The 12848-nt window shown below is 39.9% G+C and overlaps 1 protein-coding gene across 9 annotated transcripts; it reads right to left on the bottom strand.

Moving 5' to 3' along the window:
- Positions 1–242: 242 nt before the first annotated feature.
- Positions 243–12786, bottom strand: LOC132259092 (myotubularin-related protein 3). Of its 9 annotated transcripts, none has more exons than XM_059756656.1 (15): positions 12621–12786; positions 8047–8171; positions 7781–7976; positions 7197–7395; positions 6059–6859; positions 5510–5695; positions 4799–5211; positions 4302–4729; positions 3709–4198; positions 3463–3637; positions 3293–3397; positions 2893–3030; positions 1928–2121; positions 1731–1854; positions 243–1667 (listed from the first exon to the last, which is right to left on the bottom strand). In XM_059756656.1, the coding sequence occupies exons 2-15, from the start codon at positions 8162–8164 to the stop codon at positions 1326–1328; spliced, it is 3909 nt and encodes a 1302-aa protein (XP_059612639.1). In that variant the 5' UTR covers positions 8165–8171; positions 12621–12786; the 3' UTR covers positions 243–1325. The 9 variants fall into 9 exon arrangements, 8 of the variants coding, with proteins under 8 accessions (XP_059612639.1, XP_059612646.1, XP_059612623.1 ...); XM_059756663.1 differs by lacking the exon at positions 12621–12786 and adding an exon at positions 10677–10937; XM_059756640.1 differs by lacking the exon at positions 12621–12786 and adding an exon at positions 8513–8573.
- Between the last annotated feature and the right edge of the window lie 62 nt (positions 12787–12848).

The following is a 12848-nucleotide window of genomic DNA, read 5'->3' as shown; positions in this document are numbered from 1 at the left end:
CAAAGTTACTATATCATACTTTAAATTGAATATATTTTCCTCTGTTCAAAATGTACTCCTTACACATTTGCCTTCCATAAAATGTCTTTCGCAAATTTGAGATGTTTCATGTGCTTTTATGTCGTTTTTTCACCATATCTTTTTTGTTACATGTTCTCACAGCCCTTCCGAACAAAAAACTCATCCAAATTCTGTTTTTCTGTTGCCCAGGCTTAAACTTATTGTTCGTATATTAAACACACTTCAAATTTCATTCATCGTTTAATCTTTAATCCAAATTTATCTTTGCTCTTTTGCATTCACGTAAATGATAAAGAGAATACGGAAACAGAGTCATAATAGGCAAAATAACAAAATGGATAATAAACTTAATAGAAAATATCGCGTTTTTTTTACACCTAAATATACTTTCTCTCTCATCTGTTATTTGTTTCTTTTCACTATTAAAGTCTTCAACCAGTCTTTTCCAAATATTTCATTGCGCCTAAAATTTGCATTTTCATTTTGTTACCTACTAAATTATCGAAAGTAGATCACGATTTGTTACAAAAGGGTTTTAAAACAAGGTAGGAAATTATTCTTTTCTTTTTTTTCTTTACATTTAAGTAAAAATGTCCTAATCTCTATGGCGCAATTCGTAATTTCCAGTACATTTCCACATCTCTTGAATGTCCATTCAGGAACCGTCGGTAAACTAAGTCGTCTCTTTCGCTGTCACGCTAAAATTTGTGTAATTTTGAATGATTCTTCTCCATCCTTTTGCAATTTCTCATTGAATATTATGTTCTAGGGATAAATTTTGGTATTACTCTTATTACATCCATGATAGAATAGGTCACTCGTCTATGTCGCATCTTTGAGGAAAATAGTAACAATCGTTAGAACAAATTCATAATTACTTTTTATAAATATAGTTTTCTCTTCCTTGAAAATCTATCAAACTAGCAATATATCTTTTCCTTCACAATAAAATCAATCTTATTACATTTTAATTAAATGTGAAAAACACCTTTTCAAATCTACACACTTTGTTTTCCTTAATCTCTAAAAATATATAGAGATATTCAAGAAGTTATTATACAACACACTGGATTTCTCATTGTAACTCCTAATCAGAATTTTGTCCTCTATATGTAGTAATTTCTTCATCACATACACACACGCACTCACACTTAATCTCTTCCGCACTCCAGAACTCCAAAGGATAATATTGAGAAATTACAAGAACTTCCTCACGTGAAATTATTAAATATATTTAAAAAAAAAATGACGAAATTTCAAAGGAAATCAAAGAATGGAGCAATTTGGGAGGTCAAGAAAGCGCTTCAATTGGTCGCCGTTGGCGCCTTCAGTGGCCGATCTCGTTCACAGCTGGCCGATCCATTTGCCGCGTGTTTGCAGTCTTCAAGGGATGCTGGCGCTGGAGGAGCACAACTCCCGCTCACAGCACTGATAACGGGGCTCACTACTGTCGCTTCGCTATTCACACTAAATTTGCTACTGTTCACGTTGATGGTCGATTCACCGCCGTTCTTCACTTTGGAGCACCCACTCATCAGTGGCTGGTAATTATGATTGACTATGGACAAATTGAACACTCCGCCTTGTTGCTGAGCGCCACTTGAGCTCATCTGAACACGATTCAGCTGTTGCTGATGGTGCTGCAGCTTCAAAAGAAGGACAATAGATAAAAAAAAACATGCACAATGCTAATGAAGATGTGGTTTTACCTGTATTTTCGTGGTCACTGCCTGATAGCACGGGCCACAGAGTCGAACAGGTGAATACAGTCGTTCATCGGGCAGTGGTGCCCAAAATTCTGAGCATTCAGCACAGAAAATCTGCCCACACGACCTTTAAAGTAAACACATCGCAAAGCCATGAGACGAAATATCAGCAATGAAGTGTGGGAAAAATTGCAACTCACCGGCAATGGTGCTTCCGTCGTCCCAGCCAAAATCCGATATCACAACCTGTACATTTGGTTACAGCATGATCAGGCACCCAGAGCACACTGGACGCTGACTGACTTGGCATGCTGGCCGAGGAAGCGCCACTACGCTCCTCGACCGCCTCCCATGAACACACGGACGCATTCTCAACAGCATCCACAATTGAGTTCTGAAAGAGAACATCAAAAGCTTTCGTTGGTAATTCTTATTCAATGTGCCTCTGAAAGTAGAGTAAGGAAATGAAAGATAGAATAGACAGTGTGTTATTGCCAATTTTATTCTTTATAGAAGAATTTCTTTGTTAATATTTCATCTAATTTCTCCAGCATTCCCAATTATTATGACACCATTGCAAGAGGATATCTTACTGTTTTGAGGAAATTCGTTATTGATTAGGATGATTAGGAAACCGGTTACTTTAGAGAAGCACTCAATTATTCTCACAATTCCTCATTCAACATCATCAGAAGTCTAACTAGCAAAATGATACAAAATGATTAGCATGGTTAACATCAAACTATACATGCCGTCTCAGTTAATAATACATACATCTCTAGCAAGGCATTTGCATGAACTTAATTACTGTTGTGTTTGGAGTTTTCAAACAATTCAGCACTAATTCTCCTTGCTTCTTCTCAATTATATTTTTGCCTCATGCTATGATTATCCCAACAAAGAATTCACATCACTTTTGGCGCCAGATTTATTCTCGCTATCTCGCAGTGATTCATCGTTAGATAGTCACGGAATTAACCAAATAAATTATGCACAATCTCTAGCAAAATGAAAGGAATGGCGTTTTCACATTGATCACAGACACAATCTTTCTTTCTTTCTCAGTTTGCCGAAAGAGAGAAACACATTTGACGATGTATTGTTAAGTATAAATTTGTCTGGTTAGGCAAAAAAAGAGAAAACATCAGAGAAAATCAAAACTAACCACGGAATCACAATTAGAAATTATTCCCTCAGAACTATAAGGACTCACTGAACACCTTCTGAAAAGCTCTTCCGGACTGCTGTTGAAAAGCGTTACTACATTTATATCTTCATTCATCACAAGATCCTTCAAAGTATTCTAAAATTCGTGGGCGGTTTTAATTTTTGTGCAGGTTTTTTTGTACAAAAAAACAATGGGCAAAACACATAGAAAAATGAAAGAAAGAGAGATATTAACAAGAGAAATTGCTGCATATCATCAATTGTTGTTGTTCTTTTTTTTCTTTTAGTCAAACTATTCTTTTCTCATCTAGATAACTTAACCAATACAATGCGTTGTTTTAGAATTTCAACAAAATCAATTCCTGACTGACGTTAGTAAACTGAAGTGCCATATTTACCTGTTCTTCTGACACAAATTGGGTGTTATTGCAGTGTTGACATGTTTGCTTCAGAAGAGCCAATCGCGTGATGTAGAGTTCTTTCTGCAGAGCTTCCTCGCGCAACTGAAATGACACATTGTATGTGATTCTTTTTCATATCAAATTTTAAGATTCATGTAACAACTCACCTTATGTTCATACACAATTTGCTGAAGACGCAGGTTTTGCTCGCTGAGGGCATGTGCCAGGCCATCAGGACACGAGATCGCCACATTCGGTCGTTCAATTACTCCTGACGGTGTCATTGGTAGTGACCGAGCTCCAGGCGTTGAGAATCTTGATGTTGTGGCACTTGGGGACATACTGCCACAAAGTAGAACACACACAAAACAACCATTACAAATCACTCCAGAACATTCCACTAGCTTACTTACTTTCCATTTGTATACTTGGGACTGATATCACTCTTTGAGTTAGATGAGTTTCTCCTTCGTCGACTGGTTGCTGCTGTATAAACGTTGCCATAACTATTCGAATCTCCGCGTATATTGGTCAAGTCTAATCTTTGATACTCCGGAGGAATATGGATACTCTCATCAATGTCAATCATTGGATATTGCTGCTGCAGAGCCGCCAATCTCTGTCTATTGTGTACTTCAGGCAAATTCTTCACCACCCTTCCTATTATCTGAGGCATCATCGTGATTTCATTAGTACACCCAGAGCCTCGCATCATTGAACCATTTGTATTCTCCATCTCGTCCGAATTTCCGTGACTCACGGCTCCATTTATGATGAATTGTCGATGAGGCAGCGGTTGCTGTTCAACAACTGGAACAAGAGTGTCTGTACTGGTCTCCACGGAGCCATGCCAAGGATTTTGATTATCCACCTGAACCGATGAGCAATTCTCAATTGAAGTGTCTGTAAATAGAGTAATTAGCGTGAAATATTAATTATCTACTCTACCATTTCATTTCTCCCCATTAGGGTGATTTATGATGGAGAACACATTCATCCAAATTACCTCTCAAATCGACGCTTTGAAGCATCATTGAATTGAAATCATTTGCTAAACTCCCGTCCACATTGTCTTGTGTTGTCTCCTCTAAAGGCGACGCCTCGTGGGCCATATCGCAGAAATTGTTACTTTCATATCCATTCTTGTCTCTCTCCACCACATCGTCAATGGGCTCACTCTCGGGATTCACTTGAATCAGCAGCTGATTCACTTCATCCACATTCTCAACAGATTTCTCCAGAAAATCCCTCTGTTGTCTCTTTTGCTCCAGCTCCTCATCCGATAAGTTCAACTCCTGTGTCATTGACTCCAATTTCTGTGTGGTATCATGTATAATTGATGAAAGATGTTGAGTAATAAGTGTCGGTGATATACTGCGCTCTGACGTAGAGTCAATGGAATTTTCTGCTGAGAAATCTATTGAATTTATCATGCTGCAAAAGAGATCAACATTAGCTCAAATCAAATATTTATCACGGCACATGATCAAATAATACACTCACTGTGATTCAACAGGCATATTTGGATCACTGGATCGTCTTGTCATGCCACCTTGAGTGCCACCAGCCTCTATCAAGTCCCCGTACGATCTTGTCTTTGTCATTGGACTCATGGATTCGTCATTCTTCGAATCCGCCTCCTCTTCACTTCCGCATGGCGGCAGATCGGCGCAGTTTTGATTACCCAAACTGCCCAAGTACACCTCACTCCACACGGCCAAATCCCTCACGTTGTGGGCTGGCCAGAGGACCTTGTCCCTATTTGGTATGTAGAGGGGATTCTTGTAGATGGGCCCCGATAGGAAGGGCCACACAGAAAATGTGTGCTCAAATACCGAAGTATCCAAACGCTCCTTCACTGTATTACAGAGAAATGTACCGAAGAGGCACGAGTGAGAATGTTGTGCCAATTTTATCTGCAATGATAATAAATACCGTGTTTTTTCATCTTCCACTTCACACCATCCTAAAATGTGTTGTGAATAACAATATTTTCCTCTGTGTTTCATTCTCAGCAAACAACTTTTACATTATTGACTTTCAAATGACGACGAAATAGACAGAAAATCAATTGCTTTCATTATTCAAGTTCAATAGCATTGAAACAGTCAAACAACTGACTTCGTCAATTGCTTTCACAGCAAATTCTCAAGCGCAGAAAGTATTTCAGAAGGTAGAGGCGAAAGGAAGTTAGAATTCTTGCATCATACTCACTAAATATCCCATACTGAATTCGAAACTACACGGAAACTGACGATGAATCTGATGAATACAGTCTAGCCATTGCAGAAAGACGGGACAGCGCTCATTTAAATCCTCAGAATTGGGACCATGGCCACATCGATCTGCAAACTTGTGTCCAAAGCTCAACCACTCGCGCTCCACGAGAGTGCGGAATCCCTGAAATATAGAGAACAGAGTGAATATGATTGTTTCAAAACATTTACAATTAATCGCAGGATTTATCACCTAACCAGAAGGGTTTGAAATAACTGAAGAGAATTAGCTAATAACTTGAAGAAGGTCGATTCCCAATGATGTCATTATATTGGTTATTTAAATGTTTATTGTTCATCAAAGTAATAATTACTAAGTGTTTGAAAATGAAGAGACCTCACGATTGACCTGACTATGATTAAAATCCACCCATAATTGCGCTTATTAAAGTTCATGAAAACAAACACTTATTTCACCTTCAATATTGATAATATCCCACTTTGTTAATCATCTCTTAAAGGAAATAGGGGTATGTTGGGCACTCACATCAACTGTCCGGTAGTAAGGATCGAGGCAAAGTTGGGCTGTAGCAACAATCTGAGGTGTTCGATCCCATCCATCTGAGCAGTGAACTAAAACAGGTCGCCCATTTACTTCAATCGTACGGCATACAGTCATAGATGCTGCCAGAAGTCCTGACATGTGCTGCAGCCAAGCCGTCCTCTCTAGATTTCCTAACCAATTGTTCATATCCGGTGGCGATGCGCACAATTGTCGCAGGGCATGAAAACTCTTGCGAATGGCATGAATATTACCCAAATTCATAAACTGAATCTCCGCGGAGGGATAATATTCGATACACTCGCAGCCACCGCCACGAGCTCGATTAGTCACGGCCGACGTATAAGATCGAGCGTCGACAATGAGAATCTTCTTTGGTTCATCCATTCGCACCTCCTCGTGACTTCCTTCTGGGCTCGATGGAGCACTCTCGGACGACACGCTGCCGGGGGCCGTCGTTCCATTCTTCCTCTGCTGCTCTCCGCGATCGAACGCGCACGCATCAACAAAAGCCTTCAACAGCTGCTCATCCTTGGAGTTGCGCCAGCCCAGCCAGCCCACTTCTGGTTGACTGCATCTCGATATAATGGCCCCCGATGTCTTGTGTCGCCACACAGCCACAGGAATCCGTCTGGAGCTGCGGAAGTTTGCCACACTTTGGAGTGTCTCGTCAGAAATGCAAAATGGTACGAGAAAGTATCTTGGATACGACGGACACAATTTGAAGTCGGCATTTACGTTGCTTATTCGCCAAGCGCCTTGTAAATCAAACTGCAATCGATCAACCTAGAAAAAAGTGATTCCAGAAAAAAGAATGTGAAAAGCAGCAAAAGATAAAGCATAGTAAATAGAAACTTGAGCAGAGAGGGAGAGAATGTGACTTTTCTGTATTGGTGCAAAATCACTGAACTCTCGAGAGAGTTTCCCTCACTCTTGCCATTTCTCATTAACTCTTATCACACACTCTTGAGCCCCAGTTGAACCGCATAATGTCAAAGGTGAGTAAATATCAACAATATTGTGTGAAATTATGCACAGATACACTGAAGGAAAAATTGCACATACACATATTATAAAAAGGAGAGGAAACACACGAAATTCCCAGGCAAATTTAACAAATTACCTCTTTGCGGAAGTCATCGTCACAGTTTCCGGCCTTTTGGAGTCGACCAGTCCATTCATTATCTGCAGAACAAGGTGATTCTGACGCCCACGCATAGAACGGAAATGCAAATAGTGACTCAAGATTATCTGGGACGCCAACTGATAGAGAAATGCGTCGCTGCCACTCAGAGCACTGCTCGGCGGTATCGAAAGAGCATCTGTAATGTAAAAGGTGATTGTAAATCTTATGCAATACAAACATACATCTCAGTACTACAATGATACACGGGACTGAAGCGTTATCAGCTTTAGAATTTGTTTACGGGCTTCATTGTGTAATTCATGAAGCAGTTATTGCAAAATTAAGCATTTAAAGATACTTAAAATCAAAGTGAGTAAATAATAATATGTTTTCAGATCCATTTGCAAGGTCTGAGATTATGATAAAATCACAATGTTCTTTGGCATTCACAAGCAAGACTTGCCATTGCCAATCGAATGATTCAAGAATTGGGGTTTATTACAAACTGACTTCTGTTATTGATCAACTCCAACGAGTCTTTAATTAATTCTTAATTCAATGTGCAACTTATCGATACTCACTTTACTGTGCTGGCGTCTTTGCAATGTATCACCAAATGAAATAATTCCCTCGCTTGAGCCGATTCTATCAGTCCAAGTGGCACTGATGTCTCCTGAAAACTGCTACTCGATGATTTTAATAGGAAAATCCTATAGTTTGATAGCGCCAATACGCCATCCGAAGTACGTCCAATGTATTTCACTCCTTCACCAGCCACTGCATGGAAAGAAATCGGACATCACTTAGTAAGAAATCACGATTGATTGCAGCACTTCCTGTTACTCACATTCTGTGAAGGGAATCGCCAATTTCTCCTCCTCCTTCTCAAGTGTCGGCTTCGGATAAAGCTCTCCTACGCGCACCATCCACATTGAATGGGGTGGAGAACCGTCAGAGCCTTCCATGTTCACACTGTAAAAGAGAAATGAAGAAAATGAAGCGCTGTCTTGTGTTTGATGATCATGCCAAACATTTCTGGGTTTCTGGGATTTTGCAAAAGACCCGCCGAGCAAACGCCGCAGTCAATAAACTCAACAACTTTGAAGGACGAAATTTATGGTGTGAATCTCGTGGATAAAATTATTTCGTCCATCCACGAATCTTCTCGTGTTCAACTAGACGAAAAATGCATACAACGCTATATAAATAGCCCACTGGCCGGAAAGACTGTAGTGAATTTATATTCCACACTGTATATATATATATATATATATATATATATTCTCGTACTTTTCAAATAAAATTCAACGTACCAAAAAAAATACATTTGATTCAAAAGAGACGTTTCGGAAATTTCACGTGAAAATACACAAATCAGACCACTTGCAAGTCAACAACAACACACTTTCATATCTATTTGACGACGAGTATACATAGCATTTGAAAACCATCCGTCAGCTGATCGCATGTTTCTTTTGCAAAAATCAAACTGATAACTAGTAAACACTGGCTGATTATAGGGGCATATTGAATTGAATTGAAAATACATAGAAAACACTTTGACTATACAGAGTGTATGGGATTATAAACCGGTTTCCACTTTGATAATTGATAAAGTTTAAGCTCTGCCGCGTCAAATATCCACGAGTCAAAATTAGCCAATCGAGACATGAAGAAAAATCAGGTATTTGGGAATCGTATCAGTCGATCAGGCTCTTGACTTGTAACACCAATGTTTATATTCAATAGTGTCTGACCGCGAGAGAATTCCAATTTCTTTCAACGCAATTTTATATTCACACCACTGACAATTCGAGAAATGTTACCTGAATCGATAAATGGCGAGAGACGCCCAGATTGTGTACAACACGAAAGTGATACGATGAACAAACAAACCATTTGGGCAGCAGTGAAAAAAGGACAAGAAACCCTCGTCTTTGACACACCACAGAAAAATTGTTACTTGACACACAACCACTTTCTTTTCCCACCAAATTGATAACATTGGAGGCTTTATCAGTCGCCATGCCAAAAATACCGCCACAATATCTCACACAATCTCCCAGACCAATGGTACTTGCCGGAAAAAAATTTATGACCACATTTCGATAAGATTACACGCTAAGACATCATAATAAAATGCAATGAGTCTCAATCTTTCGCACGGCAAAGTAAATACGTGAGACATTTTTAAAGGTAATCACCTTCCAAAATAAATATTTTTGCATTTGTACATTGTATAAAATATTGTTATCTCGCTTGTGATAGCATCGCATGGAAAATTGTGGCACGTTTTGCACTAGACACTGTTGCACACAACTCAGTGTGTTTTTCATTAAAACTTTCAATTCTGCTGAAGAAGAATGCCACCATCGGCAAAATGACCTACATTCATCTCCTAGAATCATATACTTTTTAATTTCTCTCTTTCTCTAGCGCCCTCTCTCTCTCTCTCTCTTTCCACCCACATTATTTTACTACGGAGGAAATACTTTTGAATATGTCAAGTACATAAATTTTTCTCTTATAATGAAAAGATTTTACATTAATATCCTTATAAGGCAATAGCAATGAAAGTGGCTTATTTTTTATCGTACAACCTTTAAACCAGAAGAATCACACGATATACATAAAGTCGAAGTGAGGCCATATTATTTCCTAAACACTGAAACGGGGTGGAATGCGGTTTAACACAGTGTCCTAAAGTTAGGGCCAACGCTTTTTAATCTTAAAAAGCACAAATAGCTCATTTATATATAAAAGTATGCATCTTCAATTATTAACAAATTAGTGATAATTATGAAATAGAGAGGAAAATATTAGACTAATAGAGATGTAATTCATTAGCCAGATTGAGGTTCAACAAGATTGAGGAGGATTGTGGTCTCTGAAGCGCTAAGACATGAACGTGTTGTGGCATTTTAAAGTCGATTTGATATAAAAATCCAACCTATATGCCTCTCTATTGGTTTTGCCGTTACGAAAAAAATACATATCTTTTTGAGGCATTGAAGCCACAATTGCATCTTGTACAGTACATTGAATGAAAATAAATAAAGTATTATTAGAGAATAAAGAAGAAAAATTGTGGAGGGTGCGAGAGGAAGAAAACCGTGACATGGAGTTTCTGTGCTAACTAAATAACTAATAGACGAAATAAAAACGTTAAAAATGGTGAATGAAGCTTCAAGTTCACATATGGATTATTGGAAAAGTACCACATCAGGCATGTGGTGTGTGGTGTCCTGAAGCACAAGAGAAATAGGTCATCGCGTGCGTAGAAACGTTTGCGGACTAAATAGAGAAATAATTGCTACGGGAGAGAGAGATATTTTCGATTAATTCGCTGAGACACATTGCCTCGATTCGATGTGAATCAACAAGAGAGAAGAAAAAGCAACACATCAAGAACACCTCACACAATTTCATCTCCATATGAGACACTGACGGCTTAACATGGTGAAACCTTCGACTCACCTAAAAGGGTCAAGGTCAGGGGAGACGATGTTTTCCTCTATTTCCCCGCTTTTTTTTCTCTTCTTTCACTACCAGACACACCGTAATACCGCGTGTGCAAACACACGCCGCACACACGAATCACTGTGTTTCCTGAGGACGTCTCTCTGCTGGAGTGCTTGATGAAACCGGCGGAAAAATTGGACTCTTTCTCAAGACACTTTCTCACGATGTCCAATATGAAAACAACCTTCAGCACAGCGAGCTTGTTAGTGTTTGTTGGTGGTGGGACTATAGCGATGATAAATAACGAAAAATGCTCGAGTGTGGAGACGCCGATTTTGCCGACATTCATTATCTCATGTGGAGCGCAAAAAGCACTTTTGAAACTCGTTTCTCTCCACTGCATACGTGGTAGACTTTTACTATGCCGAAAAAAGCCACCACTCGAGAGATTTCACTGTGTATCGCACCTATGTTAATACAGCATCACGAAAAACTGTCTTTTTATCCATCTCCACCCAAAGTTTTAACACACAAGTCAACCTCCCTCTCCTCCTCAATACGACAATCTCCGCCGCCGTGAGTCTCTTGATGAAAATAGAGAGGAGGTGTACGCGGCAGAAAAAAAGAGAAAAGATGTTTTATACCGACCAACACAGATAAACAACCAACATTATTGTATGTATATAATGTTGTCTCTACAGGCGCTATTTATAGAACGTAAACAATAATACATTTGCGTGATTGCAATGTAATTATATTTTATTCCTCACTCGCCACCATTGCACTCCTTCTATCCTACACTCACGGAGTCACGAGGGGATCTCCGTGATGTATTCGGAAAAATTTCTAGTAGATATTCAGGACTATACTTTTTACCAAATCACTGATATTGCAATCAGCCTTGGAAATATCTAAATAAAGCCCATAAAGCCTCAAAACTCCAAATATAATCCTTTACCATTTTCTCATATCTCGCTCTTCACTAGATGCTCTGACCTCTGAAGGTCGAAATTTCTAGACAGGGACTTCCAGCAGATAAATCAAAGATGATTTTCAGGAAAGCCACAGATTAAACCAGGTCAACGACTTCAAAAACCACATTCGACTGAGGAAGATAAGGACAGAATAGCCTTGCATCGTTCTCTACAGAGAGCACAAGTGGGACAGTTTTTGTTCTGAGAGAGGACCTTCCAAGGTCACTGTTTCGCTATATGGCAGGCATGAGAATCACATGTGGCGCAAGTCATCTCTCCATCAGATCCACTTCCTCTGGCCAGACGCATCAAAGTGTGTGTGTGTGTGGTGTAAGTGCAGTTGATGAGTAGTGTTCTCTGAATTTTAGAAAACCAAAAACCACTCGAAATTGCGATTACAGTGAATTATACATGAGCTTTATAGGAGCCACTGTGAAAAATTGCTGACGAAGCAATTCACCATACAATTCCACTGGCCACCAATGTCTCGCCAGCGGAAGGGAAATTGAATTTCCCCGAAAAAATGCCTCAACATTGCAAATGGTTTCAGGCGATAATTTTCACTGTGGTGGGGGTGGTGCTCTACCCTTTTGCCAATACATCGTCAAGGTGGGTTGGGGGCGCGTGGCCACTCTTTAGGGGTCACAGTGACCTGGAAATTGGCAAGTGGTGCAGGTCAACAGTGCCTCCGCCCCTGCTCAGTTCCATATTCTTCGTCGTTTTTTCCCATTCACGTTGCGTAACTCCAAAAATGTCCATCTGTTTCAACAACCATCACCAGCCCGCGGGTCCTATTGCTTCCGGGAGTGACTGGCACATTTCTCGTGGCCCACCGCGTGACTCCTGAGCAAGCCAAGAGGGGCGAACAACAGTGAAAATACGATGTTGCCTTGGAATTGCATGGCCTCCTTGTTTGCTCGGGGCCCGAAGTGGGCAAGTTAGACCAGAGAGATTTTGCATTCCCTCGCCCCAGATCCTCACTCACCGATCGATATATCAACTGCAATCGCACTATTAGATCCTGTGGTACACAATGCACATCACTTTCAAGGTTTTACATCTGACACAAGTGGTAAAAAGTCCATTGAGAAAATTCACTTTTCTTCTGCACACAACGCGAACGTCACAAAAAATTCACGTCGAACAATGAACTGTCAGCTCCTTTGTGCTGTGTGCGCCGTGTTGCGGGATCTTGACGAATTGCCCGCAGAAA

The sequence above is a fragment of the Phlebotomus argentipes genome, unplaced genomic scaffold, assembly GCF_947086385.1.
Source record: "Phlebotomus argentipes unplaced genomic scaffold, Phlebotomus argentipes genome assembly contig_6, whole genome shotgun sequence".
Taxonomy (NCBI): domain Eukaryota; kingdom Metazoa; phylum Arthropoda; class Insecta; order Diptera; family Psychodidae; genus Phlebotomus; species Phlebotomus argentipes.
Note: the sequence above shows the minus strand (reverse complement) of the source record. Positions and strands in the feature narration are given on the sequence as shown.